This window comes from Rhinatrema bivittatum, chromosome 1 (genome assembly GCF_901001135.1).
Source record: "Rhinatrema bivittatum chromosome 1, aRhiBiv1.1, whole genome shotgun sequence".
Classification (NCBI taxonomy): Eukaryota; Metazoa; Chordata; class Amphibia; order Gymnophiona; family Rhinatrematidae; genus Rhinatrema; species Rhinatrema bivittatum.
The window spans coordinates 509,991,161-510,019,040 of NC_042615.1; the positions used below are offsets into that span (position 1 = coordinate 509,991,161).

Here is a 27,880-nt window from a genome sequence, read left to right on the forward strand (position 1 = left end):
CCTCACATGGAAATAAAGTTCATGGACTATAGCTGATGGTGGAATTTCAGGCAATCTATCAATCTTCTAGGCATCTTCAAGGCCAAGGTCCAGTTGCCTGAAGACAGAAATCCAGGAGATTGTCTGAAATATATAAAATAACCCTCCTACAGCAGGTAACATAATCACAATAAACTTTCTTATCTTTTAACTTAAAATAATTTAAACCAGACAGCAATAAACACATTTCTATCCACTCTCTATTAGGAATAGAAAATGATTAACAGTTTTCCTCATACCCTTTCTCTTTTTCATCAATCCCAGGTGACAAGGGATCATAATAGGATGTACAGGAGAAAATATTTTGTTTAGTTGCAAATTTCATTTTATGGGGATGTCAATTCATTTCTTTAGTTTCAAAATGATAAAATGATAAAAATGATAAAATGATAAAAAATATATATTTACATTTGATTAGTTTTGTCATTTGCCATTAAAGTCAATGAGGGAAGCATTGTAGCCTTTATTGGGCTCCTGAATTATGTTTTTCTAATCAGTTATCTTAGAACTTGTGGGAAGAAATCATGAGAAGAGGAAAAGAACTCCAAGATACCTAAAAAGAATGTGGAAAGTGGCACCAAAATTGGCATGAATAGGCTAAGGCTCCGAAAAGGGGCAAAGGGGTATCAGCATTGGTAGGAGTTCTCCAAGGAGCAGAAAAGCAGCAAAACCAGGAAAAACACCCCAAGGCTCGTTAATGACATCTTGAGTGGTTAACTGACACCAAACGTGGAAGCATCCTACAGTACCACGAAGAGGGAATGGAGTAGAAAAAGTGGCAGAACCCCCCCCCCCCCAAAAGCAGGCACTGACTGATAAAGGGGTCAAGCAGCACAAAGAGTGGTTCCAAGATTCCAGAGTGACATGAGAAGTGCAAAGCAGCCCCCCAGACTGGGAAGAACAACTCAAATTGTAAGATCTGGGGAGCAACAGCAAAGCACAGTGGCAAACAGAACTCCATAGTGTAAGGTCTGGGCATGGGAACAAGGCTGAGTGGCACAGAGACCCCCAAGGTACTGGGTGGAATTTTGATTCTCTGGTAAAATGGGCTTTCCAAATTAAAATGATATTACATTCAGAACATAAAAATAATTTCACCAGTGAGTGTGGTTAGCTTTAATATTAAGTTGTGAGTTGTTTGTTTGTTTTTTAAGAAACTTTTTTCCCATATTCTGCAGCAGAACTCTGGCTGTTCCAATTCCTATTTTCTGGTCTTGCCTGAGTTCTCTTACTACTCTAGCTATTATGAATGGTTTCTCTTGAGCATCTTTTCTCTTGTGCTTGTATTTATTCCTTCTGAATGAGGACTTTTTTGGACAAACTAGCCCAATATAATCAACCATGAAACAGGGTGGGAGAACAGGCTGAGACTGTGGAGGGATTAGAGAATAGGAAGAACTATTGAACAGGTGTCATGCCATGGTAGTGAAACCTGTGCCTTTTTTTGTCTTTTTACAAATGGTTGTTCTGGGTACAAAATAACCCAGTATAACAAACCAAGTAGAAAGCAAGTGTGGGTAGGAAGAATACCCCAAGGCTACAAAAGAGAGCACAAAAGTGGCAGCAAGTTCCCTATGGTGGTACGGTAGCTGGGCAGGTGGATATGAGACAGCAAGTCCATAGTAGGAGAGAAATGTGTTTCTTTTTTTCTTTTTTCACATTCTTTTGTGTGGACAAAACACCCCAGTGGAACCAACAAACAACAGGGTGAGAGAACCAGGCAGGGATCATTGTAGAAGGATTAGAACTAAACAAATAACCACAAAATAGGTGGAGAGGGAGGAGAAATTTTTTAAACAAATTTTTCTGGATAAAAACAAATACCCCAAGTACAACCAAGAAACAAACAACAGGAAATAAAATGGAAGCACCAAAGCTCCCATGGACATACTTGGACAATGGCATAGCAGGAAGGCAGAGCAGTAGCAATGGTGGTATTAGGGGTATAGGTAGGAATCAGGAAGCAGCACAAAATAAAATTAGCTAGTAATTGTGTAGAAAATACACCTTTATTAGCAACACAGCAACTTATTTCATCTGTTAGAATGGAGACAATATTTGTTTTTACTATTTTATGAGATCAATTTTCAAAGCCATTTAGATAGATAACTCAAGTTATCCATCTAATTCCAGCTTATCCATGTTATCCAACTCCACATTAGCCACTTAACTCCAAGTTAGCCATTTAAATTTTTAGTTTTGAATATTGACTTCTATATAGCTTTGGTAACATCTATGATAGATTTACATTGTTCTCCTGAACTTCTCTCATCTAGCTGCTTTGTTTTAAACTATGCATCCTGGAAGGATAATTAGGTTCCAGTTGAATCTTTGCCTTCAGCAGGTCAATGGGCTTTCCTGGGCTTCAACATAGATTGCAACCATGGGATAACAGGAATCAAATAATCAAGGTAGTTTGCCTTCTTCAGCAAAGTATACAATGATAGAACTTCATATTATAAATACTATTGTTGTGATGATGATGATGGACAAGATGGTGGCAGTACTATTGATGATGATAATGAGGGTGTGATGAGGATGCTTACCCATGCATAATCCATATATTTTGCTTATTTCTGAGTATATTTAGGCTTAGGCCTTGGTACCAAGTTGGGAAACACAATACTGTATAAGATGTCAATAGCCAGCTTGCAGTATATACCAATTAAACTGCCCATGCCCGTGCTGTATAATTAGAGCTTCTGATTTTAGATGTTATCACTTGTAAATGTAGGTGTTATTTTCCAGCTAATTAGGGGTTCTTTTGGGGTACCAAAATCTTTATCGGTGTTTTTGCTGCACAGGTACTATTATTGGGTACCTTTTCTGGCTGAATCAAATACATATATTTATGCAGCTGAGGAGTCAGCATGGAAAAGGCACAAAAACAAAGCAGGGGATCCAGAGTAGGCAAGGAGAGGTACCAGAGGAAATGGTGTTTTTTCTGATGTTTATCTAATAAACATATATGTTTTGCATCAGGTGTGTTTTATCAGGATTTATCAGTTAAAACCTAAAATCAGAAGTGCTATGTATAATGAATGATACAGTTTCTTGTATGATATGTCCAGACATGTTGCAAATGCCAGGCAGGTCAGTGTGTGTATATTGCCTATATATATATACAGCTAGTTTATAGGAACACTTTCAAAACAAGGTGTTGGCTACATAGAGACCTGGTACAAACCATCCTGAATTGTGAAAAGCTGATGACTCCAAGGCTGAGTCTGAAAGGGCTGACCCAAGGGGAAAAAAAACAGCAATAGTCATACTAACAAATAATATAAACCAAGACAAATTATAATTGGCCATCAGCAGGTGAGTTTAAATCTCTTCACTGACATTTTGCTATCCTGGGACACCTTTTGTTTCAAGGGTGATAAAGATGTTCACTGTGATTATGAGGATGATAACTGTGATAGTACTGGTTATGGTGATGATGATAAGGATAACGATGATATAAATTGTAGGGATGTGAATCGTTTTTTGACGATTTAAAAAATTGTCCGATATATTTTAAATTGTCAAAAATCGTTAGAGGCACGATACAATAGGAATCCCCCCGATTTATCGTCAAAAATCGTAAATCGGGGGAGGGGGAGGGGAAGGGGGAGGGCGGGAAAACCGGCACACTAAAACAACCCTAAAACCCACCCCGACCCTTTAAAATAAATCCCCCACCCTCCCGAACTCCCCCAAAATGTTTTAAATTACCTGGGGTCCAGTGGGGGGGGGGTCCCGGTGTGATCTTCCACTCTCGGGCCACGGCTGTGTTAATAGAAATGGCGCCGGCGCCATTTTGGTTCCTGTCCCCCGACGCCACGAGCGCAGGAGATCGCTCCCAGACCCCCGCTGGACCCCCAGGGACTTTTGGCCAGCTTGGGGGGGCCTCCTGACCCCCACAAGACTTGCCAAAAGTCCAGCGGGGGTCCGGGAGCGACCTCCTGCACTCGGGCCGTATTGCAAAATGGCGCCGGCCGTATGGCCATATTGCAATATGGCAATACGACCCGAGTGCAGGAGGTCGCTCCCGGACCCCTGCTGGACTTTTGGCAAGTCTTGTGGGGGTCAGGAGGCCCCCCAAGCTGGCCAAAAGTCCCTGGGGGTCCAGCGGGGGTCCAGGAGTGATCTCCTGCGCTCGTGACGTCGGGGGACAGGAACCAAAATGGCGCCGGTGCCATTTCTATTAACGCAGTCGTGGCCCGAGAGTGGAAGATCACACCGGGACCCCCCCACTGGACCCCAGGTAATTTAAAACATTTTGGGGGGTTCGGGAGGGTGGGGGATTTATTTTAAAGGGTCGGGGTGGGTTTTAGGGTTGTTTTAGTGTGCCGGTTTTCCCGCCCTCCCCCGATTTACGATTTAAACGATTTTTAAAAAAACAAAACCGCGACGATCAGATTCCCTCCCCCCCCAGCCAAAATCGATCGTTAAGACGATCGATCACACGATTCACATCTCTAATAAATTGATCTTGAGGGTGTTGATGAAGGTGATGAGATAAGATGAAAATATTAATAGGGTAGTGATGCTGGTGATGTTGATACTGATGGCAATGGTGAAGGCGAGGATGATGAATAAACTGACATTCTCAATTATTAGTATCCTTTTTTCCTGCCCAACACTTTTATTATGGCTCCTTTGACATCTTTGTTTCTCATTGTGTATATCATAGGATATAACAGGGGAGTCACATTCGTATAAACCACAGCCACCAATTTATCATGGCTCAAGGAATAGCTGGACTTGGGGCGCAGATAGATAAATATGGCACATCCATAGTGAAGGAGGCAGACAACAAGGTGAGATGCACAGGTTGAGAATGCCTTGCGTCTCCCAGCCTCGGAACGGATCCTCAGAATGGCAGCAACAATGTAAACATATGATACAAGGATCAAAGTGACAGGGACCATGAGTATCAGTGAGGAGACTACAAGCAATGTTATCTCAGCTAAAGTATCAGAACAGGTCAAACTTAGCACTGGAGGGATGTCACAGAAGAAGTGTTCTATCTCCCTGTTGCCACAGATGGGCAATCTAAAGACACAAGTGGTAAGCACAACAGATAATAGAACACCACCGATGCAGGAGCCAGTCACCAGATAGATACAAACCTTGCGATTCATGACAATCAGGTAGCGCAATGGATTGCAAATGGCCACATAGCGGTCGTAGGCCATGGCAGTGAGGAAGAAGCACTCAGAGCCCCCCAAAGTCACAAAGAAGTACATCTGTGTTACACAGCCCACAAAGGAAATGGAATTCCTGGGGACTATGAAGCCCATCAACATTTTTGGAACAATGGCCAAGGTGTAGAAGATTTCCACAGAGGAGAGACTGCAGAGGAAAAAGTACATGGGGGTGTGGAGCCTTGGGTCCAGCAGGATGACGGTTAAGATGAGTAGATTTCCAGCCAGGGTGACCAGGTGCAGAATGAGGAATATAGTGAAGAGTGGGAGGCGAAAGTTTGGAATGTTGGAGAAGCCAAGAATTATAAAATCTGTGCTGACAGTCTGATTATCATGGTCCATTGATGTCTTATGTGCTGTTTGAAAAGATAGAAAATAAAGGGGTGTCAACAAATGCATCACAAAGGAGAAAGTGAAGAGAGTCAGCAGTTAATATTCCTAGGAAGAATGAGTCAGGAATATCTTGTAAATTTATGTCCTCTCCCTCAAGAAGTTCATTTAAATTTACAAAATATACAATTTTTAGACTAAATAAAGACATTTTTCCTTTGTGATCAGTTGGATTGGGGCAGGCTCTTCTGTTCAAAATCAGAACATCCCTTCCATATGGTGAGAGAGAGAAAATCAGAATCCACCATCCCTCCTATGATCCAAGCAAGTACTCAGGACTCATACACATAAGCCTTTAATCTTGGAAATCTATGGTCTGATACAATTTCAGAGGTGAAAAACAAAGGAGCCTATCTATTCTATTATAGTTAAACACATGAAAGGCAATGACATAGACACTCTAAAGAGAAATGTTATTTATTGTTATAGAGATAGATATTCACAGTAAAGAGAGACAGATAATGTACAGATAAATATTGTAGAGACAGATCTTGTATAGAGACATGCTATTGAGCGAGATACTGCAGAGATGGATACTATACAGAAAAATACTTTAGAGATGGATGAATGGATTCTGTAGAGATACTTACTGTACATGTAACCCCCTCACCATTGCGTAGACCAGTGGTTCTCAACCTTTTTTCTGTCGGGACACACCTGACAGATGGTTCTCACATGCGTGACACACTGACCCATGATCGTCACGGGGCTAGATGTAAAAGTACAGTTTGCATCCACGGGAACCCCCCTGACCCACAATAATGGATGTAAAGCAGAATTATGACATTCCCCATACAATTCACCCTACAAAAAAGATATTCTGGTTCTGGTGTCATCTCAGTAACAGCAACTCAAACTCCTTCTACTTCCAGGCTCAATAGCCCTACTTATGAAAAGACAACAGTTTACCACCAATGTATGTCCTCTTGAGAAAACACAACAAATAAGACTGATAAAACTCTTACATGCTAGTAAAATATCTCATCTCGGTAAAAGACACAGAACCAACCTAACATACTCCCAGGATCTGTAGTAATGCACATAAACTAATCCGCACACAGTTACACCTGTATTATGGAATACACTCAAACAGGAGCAACCCTATCTATGAAAAGGCAACACTATAAATATTAAATCAGGCCCTAAAAACCAATACCCCTCTTATTAGGAAAACAGAACTAGCAAGCAGCTATAGATCCCCACACAGAAATAATTGTAAAACTATACTAATAAGCAGAATAAATGTTTCTAAACAGCTATGAACAGAATAACATCCAACAATTAAAAACTCATAAAAACTATTAAAAATTCTCCAAACACCAATAAAATATTTCAAAAAAAGCAGACACATCACATAATATTAAATAATTAAAATGGCAGTCAATCAAGAAAAATAAACTTAAAAAGCCACCTTTACTTACCCCCCTCCAGCAGCTCTCCTACTCCTCTTCCATGCAGGCCATAGCACACAGCAGAAGCAGCAGTAGAGGCTAAGCTCTATACTCATGGTCCTCTTCCTTAATGCCCATGTCTCTCTCACACACACACACACACCATACCAGTCATGCCCCCATGACCAGTTTCTGTCTCTCACACACTAATCATCTCCCAGTCTTTGACACACACACCAGTCACCTTCCTGAACAGTTTCTCTCATGCCATACACACACACAGGCTTCCCACTCCCGTGTTCTACTTACATATACGGGCTTCTCACTCTCATAATCACTTTCTCTGTCTCACACACACTCACCAGTCTCTCACTCCCATGCTTGTTCTCTCCACATGCACAGGCTTCTCATTCCCTTAATCACTTTCTTTCTCTCACACACACACACGCAAACACACACCAGTCACCTGATCTCTCTCATGCATTCACACACACAGGCTTCCCACTCCCATGTTCTTTCAGATATACAGGCTTCTCACTCCCATGCTGTGTCTCACACACACCCAGGTTTCTCACTCCCATGCTCACTCTTCACATGCACAGGTTTCTCATTCCCATAATCACTTTATCTCTGTTACACACACATACATACACACACACACCAGTCTCTCTCTCATTTCCACGCTCGCTCTCCACTGCACAGGCTTCTCATTTCCTGAATCACATTCTTTCTCTCATATTCACACACACCAGTCTCTTTCTCTCATACACACCGTCACCTTACCAACCAGTCTCTCGCTCTCATGCATGCACACACACACAGGCTTCCCACTCCCATGCTCTCTCTCTCACATAATCAGGCTTCTCCCTCCCATGCTGTGTCTCACACCCCCCAGATTTCTCACTCCCATGCTCACTCTCTTCACATGCACAGGCTTCTCATTCCCATAATCACTTTCTCTGTTACACACACACACCAGTCTCTCTCTCATTTCCATGCTCGTTCTCCACATGCACAGGCTTCTCATTCCCTGAATCACATTCTTTCTCTTACATTCACACACACCAGTCTCTTTCTCTCTCACACACACAGTCACCTTACCAACCAGTCTCTCTCTCTCATGCATGCACACACACACAGACTTCCCACTCCAATGCTCTCTCACATAATCAGGCTTCTCACTCCCATGCTTTCTTTCACACACATCCACCCCCCCCCCCCCCAACAGCAGGCTTCTTACGCCCATGCTTTCTCACATACCCAGATTTCTCACTTCAATGCTTTTTCTCTCTCTCTCACACACACACACATCAGTCACCTCCCTGACTAATGTCTCACACTCTCACATACACATCAGTCATCTCCTTGCGCTGTCACTTTCATTGTCTCTCACATATACACATACATCAGCTCTCTGACCAGTTTCTCTCACTCACACACATGCTCTCAATCACACGCAGGCTGGCTGCTTCTTTCTCTCACTCACTTCCTCCCCCCCCCCCCCCCCCGAGCACAAATGGTAGCTGCAGCAGCCTCCTCCTCCAGCCCCCGCAAGCCAAGAAAGTAGAATTCCATCGGCCGCGGGAGGCTCATGCTCTCTCTCCTTTCCCGATTACCGTCTGCTTCAATTGCTCGGGGGCTGATGCTGCAGCCGCCGCTGCTACTTTATCACGCGGCACTGCTCTTTCTCCTTCCCGCGCACTGCGTATCACTTCCTGTTCCGGGTCACGGGGGGGGGGGGGGGGGCAGGCGCGGGAAGAAGAAAAGGCCAGCCACAAGTGCCACAGCTTTTTTAGCACTGCTGCCGTTCCCACTGGGCTTGAACGTGCTGTTAGCCCTGCGGCAACGGCAGCAGGGAAGAAAGAGCAGCCGGTGCTTGGCGACACACTAGTGTGTCGCCAAGCACCGGTTGAGAACTGCTGGCGTAGACTACCTTAAGGGGCCACACAATTTCAAGGATACTATCAAATCCCCGGACCTCTCATTCACTCTGTCGTCTCCTCTCACATGTAGTTCCTGGGATGCTGCGGTACACTAGCGGGCAGTAGGGATGGGAATGAATAACATTGCCACTCAGTCTCACCCACCTCTCAAACACTGATCCGTAAAAACTCAGTGGAGAGGAGTTCAATGGGATGACAGGATGGTCCATGCATCAAAAATCACAGCAAACAGTCAGTGGTGGTGTTCAACAAAAAAGAATTTACTTTAGCTTGAAAAAGTAAATGCAGGCCAATATGGCAAAAATGATAAACAGCAGGATAAAAATTGTAGCTATAAAATCCACAGTCTCTTTACCTATGGTGAAAACTCTTCTAGCTGTTTGCTCTCTCCCTGAAATAGTGTCCAGAACTCCTTTCCTGTAGAGGGTAGGAAACGTCTCCTATCATAAGCCAGATGGAAATAATCTGGCCAAAAAAGGCAAAAACTCCTCCTTGCTTCAAAACTATAAACTTTAACATTCCCAAAACTCATCAGTCATCTGTCCCAGAATTTACTGGTGATAGGGTCCAAGAGGCTGGAGAAAATCCAGTCCCTCCAGCAACTGGTCCAAAAGCACTGGATACAAAACTCTTCTACCCAATCTCTCCTCTCCCAGTAGTCTCTGCCCACTGGTTGCAGGATGAAACCACTGAAAACTCCAGCCCTTCTAAGGAGGGTGTAATTGGCCCTTCTATCAGAGACTGGATAAGAATACAAATGTAATCCCCCCGACTGAGTATATAAAATGATGTAATAGAACTTCCCTGTTATGCTGTGGTCATCCATCCCAAATGTATTTTGTTGGTTCGTCAAAGGGTCAGGCAGCTGGTGAGGTGGACCTTTTGGTAGCAGCCTGTGTTAACACACCCCTATCTGCAGTCATACTGTAAGGACAGGGAGGACCACGCATCACTCCCCTCCATGACCTCTGATTTCCCCATCTGAACTGGCTGGCACAAAAATGAAGGCCAACACAAAAGCATCACATTCCAAACAGCTCCAACTTTATTTATTTATTTTTTTGACTGTCCTGTCAGCTAACAATGTATATGGATAAGAAAGTGTTTCACAACATACTGAACAAATCAGAAAATCATGGATTTCCATAACAGTGTCATCGCTGGGGTTAGTGGACTCTTAGGCCGGACGTGCGGATGAAGATTGGATGAGAAGAGAACTCTGCAGAGATGATAAGGCCGGGAGGCGGCACGGAGCAGGGAGTCCAAGCAGAAGCTTCGTCACTGGAAGCCCACGATCCCCCCGGGAAGAGTCCATGATGGCCCGGGCCGCTGAGACTTAGGAGCAGTTCCCGGAGCAGAAGTCCAGCTGAGTGGAGAACAGTCCGATAATATGGACTGGCAGCTGGCAAAGAGAAACAGTATACAAACCAAAATCAAGAACCAGGAAGTCAGTCCGATGGCTGGGAAGCTGAAACTGAAGCAGAGGCTGGAACAGGCGAGGAAGCTGGATCAGGAGTGGAGGCTGGAACAAGCGAGGAAGCTGGATCAGGAGCACAGGACCAAGGACAGCAACAGTCACTCCTTAGAATGAACTCTGTTGAACTCTGTTACATTTTTAAATATCATTTTAAATATCCTGCCGGCATCTGATGTCATCTTGGGGGCCAGCCTCAGTTTCACACCACTGCACCTCTAACTTCCCCTTGCGTGCGTGCGTGTCTAAGGGGGGTGGAGCTCTGAAACGGAGCTCGGCAGCATCTCCCTCGTGGTGACGCTGCCGCGGAGAGGGCCGAGAAGGCCTAAAAAACACCTGACCCCGTCGCGGGACCCCATGGCAGAGTAAGGTAAGGACCTGGTCGCAAGTCCAGCGACCTGGACCGCAACAGTACCCCTCCTCTTATGCCCCCTCCTCGGAGGCCCCGGCTTACCAGGATAGTCCGTGTGGAAATGCTGCAGAAGTTCTTTGTCCAAGATGTTACTAGCTGGTTCCCAGGTATTCTCCTCAGGACCACATCCCTCCCAGGCCAGCAAGTACTCCCTCCGTCGATGGTGGAAGCGGATGTCTGGTACTTCTCGCACCTGGTACATTGTCTCAGCTGAAACGAGAGTCTCCGTAGGGTCTAGTGGTTTGCGATGAAACTTGGAAAGAATCACAGGTTTGAGTAATGAGACGTGGAATACATTATGGATTCGCAATGTAGTGGGGAGACATAGGCAATAAGATACCATCCACACTCTCTCTGCCACTCTGAAGGGACTGCAGAATTTAGGAACCAGACGTCGAGATGGTAACCGAAGGTGGATATTCTTGTAAATTAACCAGACCTTATCACCTGGTAGGAACACCAGAGCCAGTCGGTGATGTCGGACAGTGCACTTCTTTGCAGTGGCTGCAGCACTTAGTAGTTTCTTCTGAATTGAGTTCCAAAGAGCATAGAGCTGTTGTGTAGTTAGCTGGGCTGCCGGAGATGGAACAGTTACTAGAAGAGGTAACGGTGGCTTGAGTTGCATTCCATAAACTAATTGAAAGGGAGATTTCCCGGTGGTGGAATGAGTGTGGTTATTATATGAAAATTCAGCCCAAGGTAATAACGTTATCCAATTATCTTGTCTTTCAGTTGCAAAAGTTCAGAGAAAGGTCTTTAAAGAGTGATTCATTCGTTCAGTTTGTCCATTACTTTGAGGATGGAAGGCAGTGGTAAGATTTAACTGGATCCCAAATTTTTTGCATAGCGCCTTCCAGTATCTGGCTGTAAACTGTGGTCCTCTATCTGAGACAATATTCAGAGGCAGACCATGAATCCGGAAGATATGTTGTGTGAAGAGTCAGGCTAACTCTGGCGCTGAAGGGAGTTTGGGAGGTGGAAGAAATGAGTCATCTTGGAAAAGTGGTCCACTGTGACCCAAATGACTGTCTTTCCTTCGGAAGATGGCAAATCAACCACAAAATCTGTGGCTAAGTGTGTCCAAGGTTCCACGGGTATGGGCAAAGGTTGAAGAAGTCCCCACGGTTGACTTGGTAAAGGCTTCTGTTTCGCACAGGTAAGGCAGGAGCTGACATAAGTACGAACGTCCTGTCCCATACGAGGCCACCAATAATAGCAGGACAGGAGCTCCAATGTTCTTTCTCGACCAGCATGTCCACCAGTGAGGGAATCATGAGCCCATGAAAGTACTTTCCTTTGTAAGTGACGTGGAACCACCGTCTTGCCCACGGGATTTATGTCTGTGCTTGCCACGTCAACTCTCACTGGATCCAGAATGTACTGTGGTGACTCCCCCATCTCCTCTTGTTTGTTAGTATGGGACAATGCGTCCGCCCATATATTCTTTGTTGCCGGTCTATAATGAAGGGAGAAGTCAAAACGACTGAAGAAAAGGGATCAGCGAGCCTGTCTGGGATTTAGTCACTGAGCTTGACATAAGAATTCTAAGTTCTTGTGATCTGTGTAGACAGTAACAGGATGTAGCACTCCCTCCAGTCATTGTCTCCACGCCTCGAAGGCCAATTTAATAGCTAGGAGTTCCTTGTCTCCAATACTGTAGTTTTGTTCCGCTGTGGAGAATTTCTTGGAGAAGTATTAGCATGGAAGCAACTTCCCTTTACTGGAAGTTTGATTGAGAACTGCACCCACTGCGATGTTAGATGCATCTACCTCTACAATAAAGGGGCGCTGAGGATCCGTATGGTGTAAACAAGTACCAGCAGGAATGCCTTCTTTAAATCCTTGAATGCTTGGCAGTGGCCATGGGCCACTCTCTGGCATCAGCCCTCTTCTTGGTAAAGGCTGTGAGTGGTGCAACTTTGAGAGAATAATGAGGGATAAATTGTCTATAGAAATTTGCAAATCCCAGGAAGCGCTGTAGGGCTTTTACTCCCATCGGATAGGGCCATTCCTTAATGGCAGAGACCTTGTCTGGATCCATATAGAACCCTGTAGAGGAAACGATGTAGCCCAAAAATGGGAGTGATTCCCGTTCAAACAGGCATTTTTCTAATTTTGCGTAAAGGTGATTGTCTTTAAGGATCTGTAGCACCTGTCTTACGTGTTGTCGATGAGTATCCAAATCCTGGGAGTATATCAAAACATCATCCAAATATACGATAACCGATGAATGCAGCATCTCGCAAAGTACCTCATACATCAGGTTTTGAAAAACTGCCGGAGCGTTGCACAAGCCAAAAGGCATGACCAGGTACTCATAGTGCCCATCTCTAGTATTGAAGGCAGTTTTCTATTCGTCCCCAGGACGAATTCGAACAAGGTTTTAAGCACCACGAAGGTTGAGCTTAGTAAATACTTTAGCTCCCTGTAACCTGTCCAGAGGTTTGGGAATCAGGGGTAAAGGATAACGATCCCGTCGAGTGATGGCATTTAAGCCCCTGTAGTCGATACATGGCCTTAAGGATCCGTCCTTTTTCCCAATGAAGAAAAACCACGCACCAGCGGATGACTTGGACGGAAGGATAAATCCTCTGGCAAGGTTTTCAATAATGTATTTGGACATGGCTTGTGTCTCTGGAAGAGATAGCGAGTATACCCGTCCTCGAGGAGGAGTGGTACCAGGCAGCAATTGAATTGCACAATCAAATGGACGGTGCTGTGGCAGGATCTCCGCTTTCTCTTTGGAAAATACTTCAGAAAATTCTGCTACTGTGCCGGTGGTGTTATAGCTGTGTTCATTATGGCTATACTGGCCCGTGACAGAGAGGCCAGGCAATTTGAAAAACAGTATGAACTCCATCTTGCCACTTTGTAAAATGTCCCAATGAATAACCGGGGAGTGTTGTTGCAGCCAGGGTAACCCTAGTACTATAGGGTGTACTGCTTTCTCCAAGACCAGAAAAGAAATTTTCTCAGAATGGAGTACTCCAGTCCGGAGTGTGATGGAGGCGGTGGAGACTGAGATACTTCCTGGCAGTAAGGTGCCCCAAATGGAGGTGATCCAAAGTAGAGGATCATGGGGAAGAACCGGTAACTGAAGTTGTTGTACCAAATCATACAGGATAAAGTTCCCTCCTGCTCCGGAGTCAATGAAAGAGGAGTGTGGAAAAGGACCCTCCAGAGTACTCTAGGGTCACTGGGACGGTACATTGAGAAGCGGAATTAACATAGCCTAGAACAGCTCCCCTGTGGCACCTAGGCTTTGGCATTTTCTGAACGCTCCTTACATTGGGCCAGGAAGTGGCCTTTGCCGCCACAGTACAAAGAGAGGCCCAAAGCTTGACGTCGTTGTCTCTCCTCTGTAGTCAAAGGAGTTCTTCCCAGCTGCATAGGTTCCAATGCAGGGAGCTCTGAATGAGAAGTCGAATGTGATGAAGGAGACATTAGAAGCCTAGAAAAAGCGGGAGCCAATGATACTTGCCTCCGCGGTGGACGACCCTCCTTAGCCCTTTGTTGCAGATGGCAGTCAATTCGTCCAGCCAACTCAGACTGTTTAGATCATCTGGAAGGTCTCTGGCTGCCAGCTCATCCTTGATGCGTGCAGATAGCCCTTCCAGAAAAACACCACGCAAGCTGTCCTCTCACCATCCCACCTCCGTGGCCAGCGTGCGAAACTCTATCGCATAATCAGCTAAGGACCCGGGCTCCCGGAGCAGAAGTCCAACTGAGTGGAGAACAGTCCAAGGATCTGGACTGGCAGCAGGCAAAGAGAAACAGTATACAAACCAAAATCAAGAACCAGGAAGTCAGTCTGATGGCTGGGAAGCTGAAACTGAATCAGAGGCTGGAACAGGCGAGGAAGCTGGATCAGGAGCGGAGGCTGGAACAAGCGAGGAAGCTGGATCAGGAGCGGAGGCTAGAACAGGCGAGAAAGCTGAATCAGGAGCACAGGACCAAGGACAGCGCCATATTTAAAGGGAATCCCTTCGTGGTCAGCGGGTGACGTGCAGAAGCAAGTGATGTCACTGGGCAGGATGATCCCTTTAAATATGGCGCCTCTCTTCGGTGTCTTCGCGCCGGTTAAAGGTGTAGTACCTTCATGCCACTGAGAGCCACCGTCATTCGTACAGTGAGTGTTTTCACTCTGCACAGTGAAATTGATCTTCAAAACATACGCGCGCGCGAACAAAAGTACACCAGATTTTATAAGTTACGCGCGTAGCCACGCGTATCTTATAAAATCCGGGGTCGGCGCGCGCAAGGCTGCGCAAAATTGGCAGTCTGTGCGCGCCAATTTTGCCTGCTTTTAGCAGGCGTAAATCATGAAACAAAGGTAAGAGGGGGGTTTTAGATAGGGCCAGGGGGGGGGGGGGGGGGGTGGTTTAGGTAGGGAAGGGAGGGGAAGGTGGGGGAAGGGCAAAGGAAAGTTCCCTCCGAGGCCGCTCCGAAATCGGAGCGGCCTCGGAAGGAACAGGCAGCGCGCGCTGGGCTCAGCGCGCTCAGGTTGCACAAATGTGTACCCCCTTGCACGCGCCGACCCCGGATTTTATAAGATACGCGCGTAACTTATAAAATCCAGCGTACTTTTGTTCGCGCCTGGTGCGCGAACAAAAGTACGAGATCGCGCAAATTTAGAAAATCTACCTCATAGTTTTCACAGTTGAATTATTTTCTGCAGCAACGCAGAATTCAGATTTTGGCCATCCAAACAGAATTTTGGCCACATTATCAATCGGCACAAGTGATACCTCAGATCACCGCGAAGAACACCCGATCACAGTGACAGCACACCGTCCACAACCAGCCGCAATGAAAACTTCCGTCATAGAACAGTGACATCCTCACAATTATGTATCAGCTTCCATGCCTAGTCTCCACAGGTTAAGTGAATTTCCAATAACCTAAGGATATTCTCATATATTCTTTGTGCAGATTCACAGTGCTCCACAGTTTTTTCTTGCCAATGACAAGCCCTTGAAGAAGGAGCCTTGCCGCTCTGAAATGTCTAGATGTCGGCTTTATAAGATTGGCCAGACTTTATTCAGCTAATCAGCAGCACAAGATAAGTAGCACAGTAGAATCTTCATTATTGGAAGTGGACTGTAATCAGCACAAGAGATCAAGTTACCTAATGATTTATGAAGCCTAATAATATGGCTCACAGACATGATAGCTATATCATCAATAGCATCGTATGAAGGTATACTTGATCTCATAAAGAATCTCCTCATATAGCAGGTCTTATATTCACATTGGTTTTGTTTCATGTTATATATCTTGGGTCTCTATATTAAGTACTAAATAAATTATTGCATTTGGAGGCCCTACCTAATTCTATGCAAAATCTTAAAAACAAATCAATAAATAACTTTATATCTTATCGCTGCATATATTTATATTAAAGATATTACGGATTCAAATTTTGTTACTGCACATATTCTTTGTAAGAGATAATAAACGCTATCAGATTACAGGTTTTGTGTGCTATGCAAACCCAAGTTAAGTTGGAGAGGAGGAGACAGATAAAATTCTATTACGCATAGAACAGAGAATCATTTTTAAATTTAACACTGTTGAACCAGTAGGTCTAACTCAAGCGGTGGATTTCTCAGTTTTGTTATAAAAAATTTTTGTATCGAGACAATTTTGTATTAACTTTTTAGTATGAAAATGTTCTTAGTATCGACATATTTTTATCTTAAAAATTACATAATGTGTTTTTTTTTTGCTTTAGAAAATATATATAGTTGTTTATTTTATATATTTTTATTGCCATAAATTTATCACAGAACAAACATAGCTACTTCATTTAAAAAAAAACTTTTTTATAAATCTGATTTTAGGGCTCCAAATTGATGTACTTAGCATTTCCAAAACCAAAATTTATATTTAGTACCGTACTTTTTAAATTTATTTTTTGTTAAAAGGAACCCGATTTAATACCTCAGTACAGAGATGGCTTTGCGCAGACCTGCGTCAGATAGCGTTTATTATCTATTACAAAGAATATGTGCAGTAACAAAATTTGAATCCATTTATTGATTTGATTCTCAATATAAAATTCATATTTAGACTCGCACGTTTTTTATTTAATTATTTTTTTAAAAAAGAGACCCGATCTAACACCTCAGGACTGAGATGGTTTGCCCATGGTATCTTTTATATAAATATAAGCAGTGATAAGATATAAAGTTATTTATTGATTTGTTTTTAAGATTTTGCATAGAATTATGCAATAATTTATTTAGTAGCATATGCCGTTTGTTTGTTCTTTGAAAAAGAGTGACTCGATTGAATATCTCTAGACTGAGATGGTGCACTTGTAGGCTCTCGTCTGAGAGCGATTTGGCATTCTGGAAAAATTCTATATAGTGGCAAGACTTGCACACATTAAGGTAAATATGCTATTTCATGTAACCCCGATAGATACAGTGAGTTAAGATAATGTTTTCTTATATAAATTATAATGTAAAAATGGAATTCATTTTAAATATACTTAGGGGCGGATGTTAAATGCCCTGCGCGCGTAAATCCAGCTGGATTTACGTGCAGGGCCAGCGCGCCTATTTTGCATAGGCCGCTGACGTGCGCAGAGCCCCGGGACGCGCGTAAGTCCCAGGGCTTTGTAAAAGGGGCGTGTCGGGGGCGTGCCTGGAGCGACGTGGTGTTTTGGGGGCGTGTTGCGAGTGACGCGGCATTTTGGGGGCGGCGATGCGGGCGTGGTTTCGGCCCGGGGGTGTTCCGGGGGCGTGGCTGCGGCCTCCGGACCAGCCCCCGGGACCGGAACACGGAGCAGAGCTGCCGGCCGGCGTGCGCAAAGTTACGCCTGCTGAAAGCAGGCGTAACTTTGCCGACAAAGGTAGGGGGGGGTTTAGATAGGGCCGGGGGGGGGGGGGGGGGGGTGGGTTAGGTAGTGGAAGGGAGGGGAAGGTGGGGGGAGGGCGAAGGAAAGTTCCCTCCGAGGCCTTTCAAGATCCTCATCTGGTAGCAATGCATTTAGGATAGTCAATGCAATCAGTGAAGAAAGTACGGTCTCTGAAGTTAACATTATAATCCATCTGGGAACCAATGACTTTATAGAAACCACATCCAAATGTTATAGAGAGGTCTCCAGACTCTGGGGGAGCAGATTAGGCACATGGAGAAGACTATTGCATTTGCTAAAGTGTTATCTGTTCATTGAAAGGGGAAGGAGAGGCTAAGCCATATAGATAACTTCAATACATGGCTCAAAACTTGATGTAAGGAAGAAGGTTTTGGATATATTGGGGGCTGGGGCCATGTATGGAACAGTAAGAGCCTCTATGTCAAAGATGGCTTACATCTGTCTGTGGAGGAAAAAGGATCTTAAGTGAAAAATTCAAATCCTATGCCATAAGACATTTAAACCAGAGGATGAGGGTGACAAAAGGAAATGTAAATGTTTCCTCCCTAACTTCTCCAAGAATTGGGTGAAGTAATTAACAAAAATTAGCTGAAAAGGGCAGAAAAGATGTCCAAGGAGAGAAGCTGGAAAGCTATGAGCACAAATGCCTGTAGTCTAGGCAATAAAATTCCTGACTTGCAGGCTCTAATGGTGGGAGCAGATTTGGACATTGTTACTGAGACATGGTTCACTGCATTTCATGACTGGGATATGGACATCCCTGGCTATAACTTGTTTAGGAAGGACAGAGAGTTCAGAAAAGCGGGAGGAGTAGCTCTTTATGTCAGAACCAATATCCATGCAACTGAAATGCAAGGGACATGTGTTAGGGAAGAAGCATTATGGCCATCCTAAAAACGAGGATGGTGCTTCCATTTACATTGGTGTGGTCTACAGGCCTCTGACTCAAACAGAAGAGCTGGAGAAATATCTGGTTGAAGACATCCCAAAGGTGGGAAAGAAGGGAGAAATGTTGCTAGTTGGAGATTTTAATCTGCCAGAAGTGGCTTGGAGTGTTCCTTCGGAATAATCAACAAGAAGTAGAGAGATAGTGGATATTTTTCAAGGGGCTCTGTTCAAACAAATTTTAATGGCACCCACGAGGGAGGTGATACTTGATCTGGGGCTCGCAAATAAGAATAATGTATCTAATGTCTGAGTAGGTGCCCATCTGAGCACCAGTGATCATCAGATGTTATGGTTTGATATCACAAATAAGATATGAAACTCTGGTAATTGCTGGCACTGTGAACAAACAGGAGGCACCTTACAGCATATGCTATATGATTGCATTAAGATATGACCTTTTTGGACTCAAGTATGAGAGCACATAAATGAAGTTTTGCCACTATCTATATCTATAATATATAAAGTAATCATTTTACGGTCTCATGCTATTATTAATGGGACACTTACTGTCAACCAGAGGATACTGAGTAATTGGAAAAACAGTGACTTCTTGAGTAGCACTTATTGGTGGACTAGTATATGCTTGATGCATAATTATGAAATTGTAGTAGCTATGAAACTAAATAAAAAGAATGAAGTTTATATCATCTAGAAACCCTTGTCAGATGATCTAAATTCCTAAGAAGAATTTTGAAACCTCCTTGTCCAAAAGTTATAATAGATAGTTATGATTATTTGTAATCTCCTTTATGTTTGTTTTGTGTTATGCTTTCTTGTTTTTGTAATGATAAATTTTCAATAAAAAGATTGAACCTTCAGAAGTTGCACAAAGACCTGAGTTTTGAATTTCAGAAATATGGCCTTTGCTGAAATGGGGATGTTCCTGGAGGATAAACTAGAAGACTGGGAGAAAATGGGTGAGGTGGAACATTAGTGGGCCAAATTAAAAGAAGCTATCACAAAGGCAACAAAGCTATGTTAGAAAAGTAAACAAAAGTAAGAGGAAAAACAAATCAAACTGGTTCTCAAAGGAGGTGGCTGAAAAAATAAAGGCAAAAAGAACAGCATTCAGGAAGAACAAAGCATCCCCAAAAGAGGAACACAGGGAACAATATCTGGTGAAACTGAAGGAGACAAAGAAAGAAATCAGGAAAGCAAAAGGTCAATTGGAAGAAAGGATTGCCAAAGAGGTAAAGCGAGGTGACAAAACATTTTTCAGATAAAGAGGGGAGGCCCATAGTGATATAGTGAAATTGAAAGGTGACGGGGAGCAATGTATGTAGAAAGATAAAGAACTAGCAGAAATATTAAACAAATACTCAAGTTTGATGTTCACTAAAGAAGACTCTGGAGGAGGACCGTTGTTGATTAACAAGTCCATAGATGGGATGAAGTAGATGAAACCCTGTTTACAGAAGAGAATGTATGGGAAGAGCTAGGAAACCTGAAAGTGGACATGGCCTTGGGGCAGGATGAGGTACATCCTAGCAGAGCCGTAGCCAGGCCATTTGGCTCCTATGGCCTAGTGAAAAAGTGCACCCTCACTCTGAACACAACATACAAGGCATGAGACAGGAAATTCTGCTAAATGTAGAAGGCTTTGATTTTTATTTTGATCCAGCAGTTTACTCCTGTTTCTTTCGGCTTCCAGCTCAGTTGGAACCAGTATAGAGATCCTGGCACCATGAGCCTTCATTCACAAATACTGAGGATCTTTCTTCCCCTTATTTTATATCTCCTCTTAACTTGTATACTCCAGTCATTGCAGTGTCAGTCTTGGGCAGGGGCCATACACCAGGGCTAACTTCAGAATCCTGCAATCATTGGTCCAAAATCCAACCACTAGGTGCCAGCCCCTTCCAAGTTATGCCTTCCCCACACACAATTAAAAATTATACATTCATAATACCAAATTTTACATGAAAAAGGACATTCTGAGGTAAAAATATCACTTACAACAACATGTATATTATATTTGCATGCAGAAAACCCTGCAAAAATGTAAAAGAAAAATGGCATTTGGAACCCATTTGGTATTATGCCTATGGTAACACATGTTAGGTGTAGACTTGGCCCTCAGAAAGCCATGAGTAAACTGAATTACAATTACAATATAATAAACCTTCCATACCAAAACAGTACTGCATGCCAATAGTCAAACAGTAACAATCCTACCTATAAAAACGCAACACTGTAAATATTACACTAGTCCTAAAACACCAATACTCCTATAATAAAAAAGAACAAACCAAGCTACTATAGACCCTATACAAAATTGCAAGAAATATAAGTTATAATATTAAAACTATACCAATAAAAAATTATAATAAAAAAACTGACAAGTAGAACATCCAATAATTACAAATTCATATAAAACCTTTCCAAATGCCATTAAAATATTTCAAAACAGCTGATACATAAAATAACACCCAATAATTAAAACTAATAAGGATAAAATCCATCCCTTGCTTTCCATACCTGGGAACTTTTGATTTCCAGATGCATGGGGGTAACATGCACGGAGTGGCAGTTACCACCATAAGCAAATTGCTGGGCAGACTGGATAGACCATCTGCCATCATTACTATGTTACTATTACCCTCTGTTTACCTTTATTCTCCGTTTTCTGACACTCAACTAGTTTTTAACCCAGTCACTAATGTTAGAACCCATGATGCTCAGTTTATTTACGAGTCTCTTGTGTAGGACAGTGTCAAAAGCTTTACTATAATCAAAGTATATCACATTCAGTGTTTACCCATACTGAGGTCATACTAACTGCTCTGTAGTTTCCAGACTCCTCCCTATTATGAAAAGGGACAATGCCTGACTATTTACAGTCTTAAGAACATAAGAAGTGCCATGCTGAGTTCAGACCAATGGTCCATCGAGCCCAGCAGCATCCTGTCTCCAACAGTGGGCAGAGTCACCTGGAAGTATTCGGTAAATTCCACTATGAAAGCCTGTTTCATGTTGCTCTCCTCAAGAATTAAGAGGTGGAGAAACTAAAGTCTGTCTGGCTAATAATTATTGATGGGTCTGTAATCCAGGACAGGGATAGACAAACATTTGTGCTGGGCCACATTACAAGTTATCGACCACAATGAGCACTGGGGAGATCACCTCCTTGGGGCTCCTCGACACAACAATCAAATCCCCAGCACTTGCTTCAGTCATTTCAGCATCCAGCAAGCTAAAGCACCTTCTGTCATGGATCCCATCCACTATGAAAATCAGCAAAACCATCAACTCAAGAGGTACAAGGGGATTTCCCGGCAGGCAGACTACCTAACCTTGGTCACAAATGCGGAACACAAGCAGACCCCTACCAAATAAGAAAAAAATTGCCATAAAGTATAAATAGAAAGATGCAGATAAAAAAATGAACTGGAAACCACTAAAAGCCAGACTCATATGTAGTACAATAATGTAAAAACAGAAATATCATAAAACAAAAATCAAGTAATATTAATCATCAATTAGAATGCAGGATATCCTGAAGAAATTCAAGAAAGACTTGAAAACATGGTGATTTCAGCAAGCATATGGAATTAATGCTCAGGATGATATATAAGTCTGCAGTCCATCAGATGATTCTATCTTTTATCTTCTTAACTATACTTATGTTATTTTAGTTTTATTTTACAAGTAGATTTTAGCTATCTTACTATTTTTATTGACATTTTTATTGTATTTATTCTGTTTTCCAACTGTTATTTTATTTATTTAGATTCTTTTACTATACTGATGCTCAAGACAATGTCTTATCGTACCGGTTTACAGTATAACCAAGGGAAACCAATAACCAGAAGAGAGAAAGTTACAGTAAACAGGGATTACAAAGCAGGAAATTGAAAGAGGAAGAATTAGTTTAAATAGAGTTCTCCTAAGAGTATAACGAGATAATACACCATTGATTAGCATAGAAGGTTAACTAAGTGGTTCAAGCATTAACCAAGGTTAACTAAGTGGTTAACTAAGTGGTTCAAGCAAAAAATAAAATAAAATAAAAACGGATCTTTTTATTCACTCATCTTCACTTTTTTCAATGACGCACTTTTCTCCACTGCACTCTCCTTGTACCATCAAAAACACCGTGGCTGATGGTAGAAGGAGAGTGCAGTGGAGAAAAGCCGGAGGAGTCTAATGTATGAGTTCTTTGAACCAATGAAGTAAACGTCTTGCAGTAGCAAATAAGAGATTACAGTGGAGAAAAGATTACAAATCTTTTTAGATAAGCTGGGTGCGTCATTGAAAAAAGTGAAGATGAGTGAATAAAAAGATCCGTTCTGGCTGTTGGAAGGAAGGCTTGGCAACAACGATTCTATGAATAAGGTGATTGGTGAGACAGCATTGTTGAAAATTCTCCATGTGATGTTGGTTTGAAGAAAGATTAGAAGATTAATCCCCTGAAGAAACCGAAGGGTGAAACAGGAGCTTCCTGTCGGGACCATAAATGAAAGAGGGAGAACAACTGGAAGAATATTAATCGAAGGGGATAAAGTATATTGGGAGAACATTTTGTGAAGAATAAGTTGCAAATTGTATCATTGAGTAAAATTGTATTATGATGGGATTATAAATGAAAGAGGGAGAATAATTGAAAGAATATTAAGTGAAGGGGAAGAAGTACATTGGGAGAACATTATGTGAAGAACAAGTTGCAAATTGTATTATTGAGTAAAATTGCATAACAGTACTTATTGTACATTATATATTTGAGGTTTATGGGAAGTTTTAGTATGTATTTATTCTGTATTGTTTAGAGGAATGAGTGTGAGGGTGAATGGTAATTTAGGAAATGTTTTGTATGTTTTTTAATGAATATTGTAATAAAGAATCTAGTTGATTTAATAAGAAAATACGGGTGTATAACTGTAATAAGGAAGGCATGTTCCTAACTGCTAATAATATTACTAGAACAGGTGGATAGGGACAGCAGATTCAACATCAGGAGTCCAGGACACTCAGATATCATTCTGGTAATCAGCCTCTGAGTGTCCTGAATGGACCATTTGGTCCTTTTCTGCTGTCATTTCTATGTTTCTATGTTGCTGCCTAAGAGCGTTTTGATATTGAAAGGGACAACAATGAAGACTAAGATTCTGAGGAGAAGAATCCAAGGACAATGTTTAGTCACTAACCAGGATTAAATAATTGGGTCTGTCTGAATCTTGCCTTCTCAGAGAAGCTAAAGAAGCTGTGCCTGGTTCGCAATCTGCACGTACTTTCAGCCGAATCATAAAGGGGTGTATGTGTTCCCAGGGGTGTGTCTGGGTTTGGGGCGAGTAAAGTGAGTTCACATTTTCAAATCTGCGCACGAACTTTGTCCCCCTCCCTCCCCCCCAGTTTTCCTCCACTCGCAGGGGGAAGAGTAAATGTGATGGCTGATAAGGTTATTCCATATTTTACTGGTTACTTTCCTGTCACCTTGCAATGTTGCTTCAGACTTCAGAGGAAGAGATGTCACAGGACATCCAAGAAGCTAATCTTCTAGTTTAGTGTACTGTGCAAAGCCTTGGTTTACCTTCCAGCAGGGATCAGATTTTTTCTGTTTTGTTCTTTGTTATTTTATGTATAAGATTATTGTGCAGTGTTTTTGGTACTATAAACTGAACAAAATAAATACAAGGAGCTGCTAAGTTTGTGGGTACTTTTGTTCTCATGCACCTGCAGTATAACTGTGACGGTTGCCTCGGAGAAAGCTACATGATGTAGAAAAGCAGTGGGTTGGAAAAGGGCATTGAACGTAAGGAGAGAGAAGAGCATTTCATGGCTCAGTCTAGGGTTAGGATTAATTATGAGGGTTAGAGCTAGGGCAAGGATTAAAGACAGAGAGCTAAGGGTAGAAGTGAGGGGACAGAAGTGGGATAGAGCTAGGGTTAATGTTAGGGATTACGGCTATGTCTAGAGCTAGGATTAGGGATCATTACAGTAAGAGACAGGGCTAGGGTTAAAACTGGGGCTCTGTGTGGAGGTTAGGAATTGAGATTAGAGCTACAACTGTGATTAAGGAGAGAGCTAGAGCTAGGATTACAATAGAGATTAGAGATATGGGGTGAGGGATAGAAGGATGGTTAAGATTTGGGAATAGGATTTGAGATAGAGCTAGGGTGAGTGCTAATTAGGGTTAAATTGATGGGTTGAGGTTAGCGATAGGGATAGAGCAAGGATTAGGATTAGTTTAGGGTTAGGGCTCAGGTTTGGGTTAAATATAGAAGCAGAGCTAGTGGTAGGGTAGGAGTTATGGTTAGGGGTAGGTTTAGAGATAAAGTTAAGGACTAGGATAGGGATAGGTTAGGACTAGAGCTATGGCTAATAAAAGGAGCTAGAGTTAAAATGAAATGGTGAAAGAAGGTTAGGGATATGGATGGAACTAGGGCAAGTGGTAGGGTATGGGTTTAAGATTAGGGTTCAGAATAGACCCAAGGTTAGTACTAAATTAGTGCTTAGAGTTAGGGTTAGAGTTAAGGATAGCTCTAAGGTTAATGCTAGAGTAGTTATCAGGGTCTATGTTATGGTAGGGTTTACGGTTAGAGTTAGGGTTACAAAGAGAGAGAGAAAAGAAGGGAGGAAGACAGGGAGGTAATGAGAGCGAGACCTCAGGAAACAAAAGGGTCCAATACCTTTTTTGAATTGTATAATGCAGAATTCTAGAAACAATATTGGTTCTGGAAAAAATAATGGATTCTTAGCAGTGTGTGATCCTTCGTATCGTGCCAAGAAAACAGCTTAAGATAAAAGAACTCCATTAAAAAGCTAGGAAGAAGGTAAAAAATGAATAAAGTGGCTGCCACTGGAGATCATCTGAGCTGGTATTCCTAAAATCTGAAAGGTGAGCAAGAGCCAGGTGCCCCAAACTGAAGGACAGTGCCTTTTAATCTTCTAGCTGAGGTTTTTGTCCCTAAACTGATGGCAATCCTGGTGAGGGATTGAAACCTAAGCTAACATATTGACTGTAGTCATTTCTCTTCATTTTAGCATGCCTAGCCCTTTTTTTAAATGATCACCTTCCTTGGGCCACCAAAAAATAATCATTGAAAGAAGTTAACCTGGAGCTTTCAAGGCCACATTATACCAGATTACAACTTGGTAAACTCTGGTACAGGGAGATGATTCTTGGTGTGCGCAAACCCATCCGAAGGTGATACACACAGAGAATCAGCGACAGAGCTGGGGATTAGAATTGAGGTGCATGGAGGTTAAGTGACCATCTTGATGTCACCCATGGCCAGTGACAGAGCCAGGGATTAGAGCTGAAGTGGAGAGCTCATCTTGTAATTATGCATGAAGTGTTAAGAAGACCTGCACTCTTGCTCAGACAGTGATCATGTGTGCTGCGTAAAGGAGACCAGGCTTTGATTGTGTGCTATGGAGCAGTCCTAAAGTTATCTGGATAAACTTAACATTGACTTATCTGGCTATATTCAGTGGCACAGCCGTGCTGCTGAATGTCCAATTCAAGGTATTTGAATAACTTACCCAGACTGCCCATGGCTGAATATGGATCTCACAGAAAATATCCTTTGTATATTGGAAAGTTAAATTGCTATTACCTTCTACATCTCAGATTATTACAGCTCGAGCAGAGGGTAGTTCTTCCTTATACAACTCACACAGTCACAGCCTGAACAGAGGGGCAGGTCTCCTATACACAGCACACACAATCACAGCTTGAAGAGAAGCAAGTCTTCTTTACACATCTCACACAGTCACGGCCTGAGCAGAGGGCAGGTCTCCTTACACAGCTCACACAATCACAGCATGAGCAGAGGGCAGGTCTCCTTACACAGCATGCATGATCACAGCATGAGGAGAGGGCAGGTCTCCTTTGCACAGCACACACAATCAGTCTGAGAAGAGGGCAGATCTCCTTTACACATCTCACACAGTCGCAGCCTGAACAGAGGGGCAGGTCTCTTTTACACAGCACACACAATCACAGCCTGAACAGAGGGGCAGGTCTCCTTTACACAGCTCACACAATCACAGCCTGAACAGAGGGGCAGGTCTCCTTTACACAGCACACACATTCACAGCTGAATATCAGTATTATCTGGATAGGTCAGCTCACCCTGGAATACCCTTGGAACATCTCCAACTTATTTGGCTAAGCTTTATCTAGATAACAACTTAGAAAGATAAGTCAGATAAGATGAAGATAAGTTTTTATCTAGATAACAACTTAGAAAGATAAGTCAGAGCTGGTGAATACGGCAGGAACTTCATAAACCATCCGGCTAACTCCGGAACTTAATTGGATAAACTGTCTGAATACAGACCTCCATATTTTAAGACTATAATTCTAGGTCAAACTTGAATCAGGTGAATTTCAGGCTGATTCGGAGTTGAACAGAATTTTTAGATGTTCCTCGGAGTTGCTGGAAACACTTGGGAAAATTTGAACGCACTTGCTGAAACTCAATGTAGAAATCCGCATGGTATTTTTATAAAATGAGTTTTTGGTGAACTACTTCAGATATTTTTTTTTGTAAGGTTTGCACATCTTGAGCTAAAACCTTATAATAACCTGCAATCCAGTTGCCACAGAGGCAGCCCTTTTATGGTGCAGTGTGATTTCAGTGGCAGCATACACAAGAGTGAAAAAAGAAAGTAAAAAAGTGCATTACATTTATCACGGATGATTTTACCATTAAAGACAATGACTCCTTTCATGTTAGCTGCACCATGTATTAAAATACTACATAAGATCCTGAAAAATCAATCTGAGCTTCATGAAATCCAACCAAATAGTTGGGGGTAGAGCTGATACTTTTATTTGGCTAACAAATGCTGAAAATTTGCTGGACCCTAAAAGATTGCTTTCTCTGGTTATACACAAAGAAAGGAGCCAAGGACTGCACTCCAAATATTAAATCAGCAACATCCAAGGAGATGCAAGCACAGTAATGAAGTCCCCAACTTTAAAGTGGTTTATGAGAACTGTGTTTGTTCTGATAGATGAGCAATGGAGTTTGCCTCTTTAAATGTCAAATTAAAAGTCATTTTCTTCAAAAACCACTTTAAAGTTGGGGACTTCATTACTGTTGTTTCTCTGATTATAGCCATAAGCACGATCATACATCAGGAATAATATTACAAAAATTGCCTTTGCTCATTCAGAGTAGGGAGAAAGGATAGCAGCTTTTTACCTTTTCATCTTTGTTAGATAGAACAGCAAAGCTATTGGAGCTCCGTAGACGGATGA

General features: G+C 42.5%; 1 protein-coding gene across 1 annotated transcript; it reads right to left on the bottom strand.

Annotated features, from left to right (window-relative positions):
* Positions 1-27,880, bottom strand: LOC115081215 (olfactory receptor 10A7-like). Its single transcript, XM_029585751.1, has 3 exons — positions 27,825-27,880; positions 5,154-5,584; positions 1-123 (listed from the first exon to the last, which is right to left on the bottom strand). Exons 2-3 carry the CDS (start codon positions 5,568-5,570, stop codon positions 67-69), a joined length of 474 nt encoding a protein of 157 aa, XP_029441611.1. The 5' UTR covers positions 5,571-5,584; positions 27,825-27,880; the 3' UTR covers positions 1-66.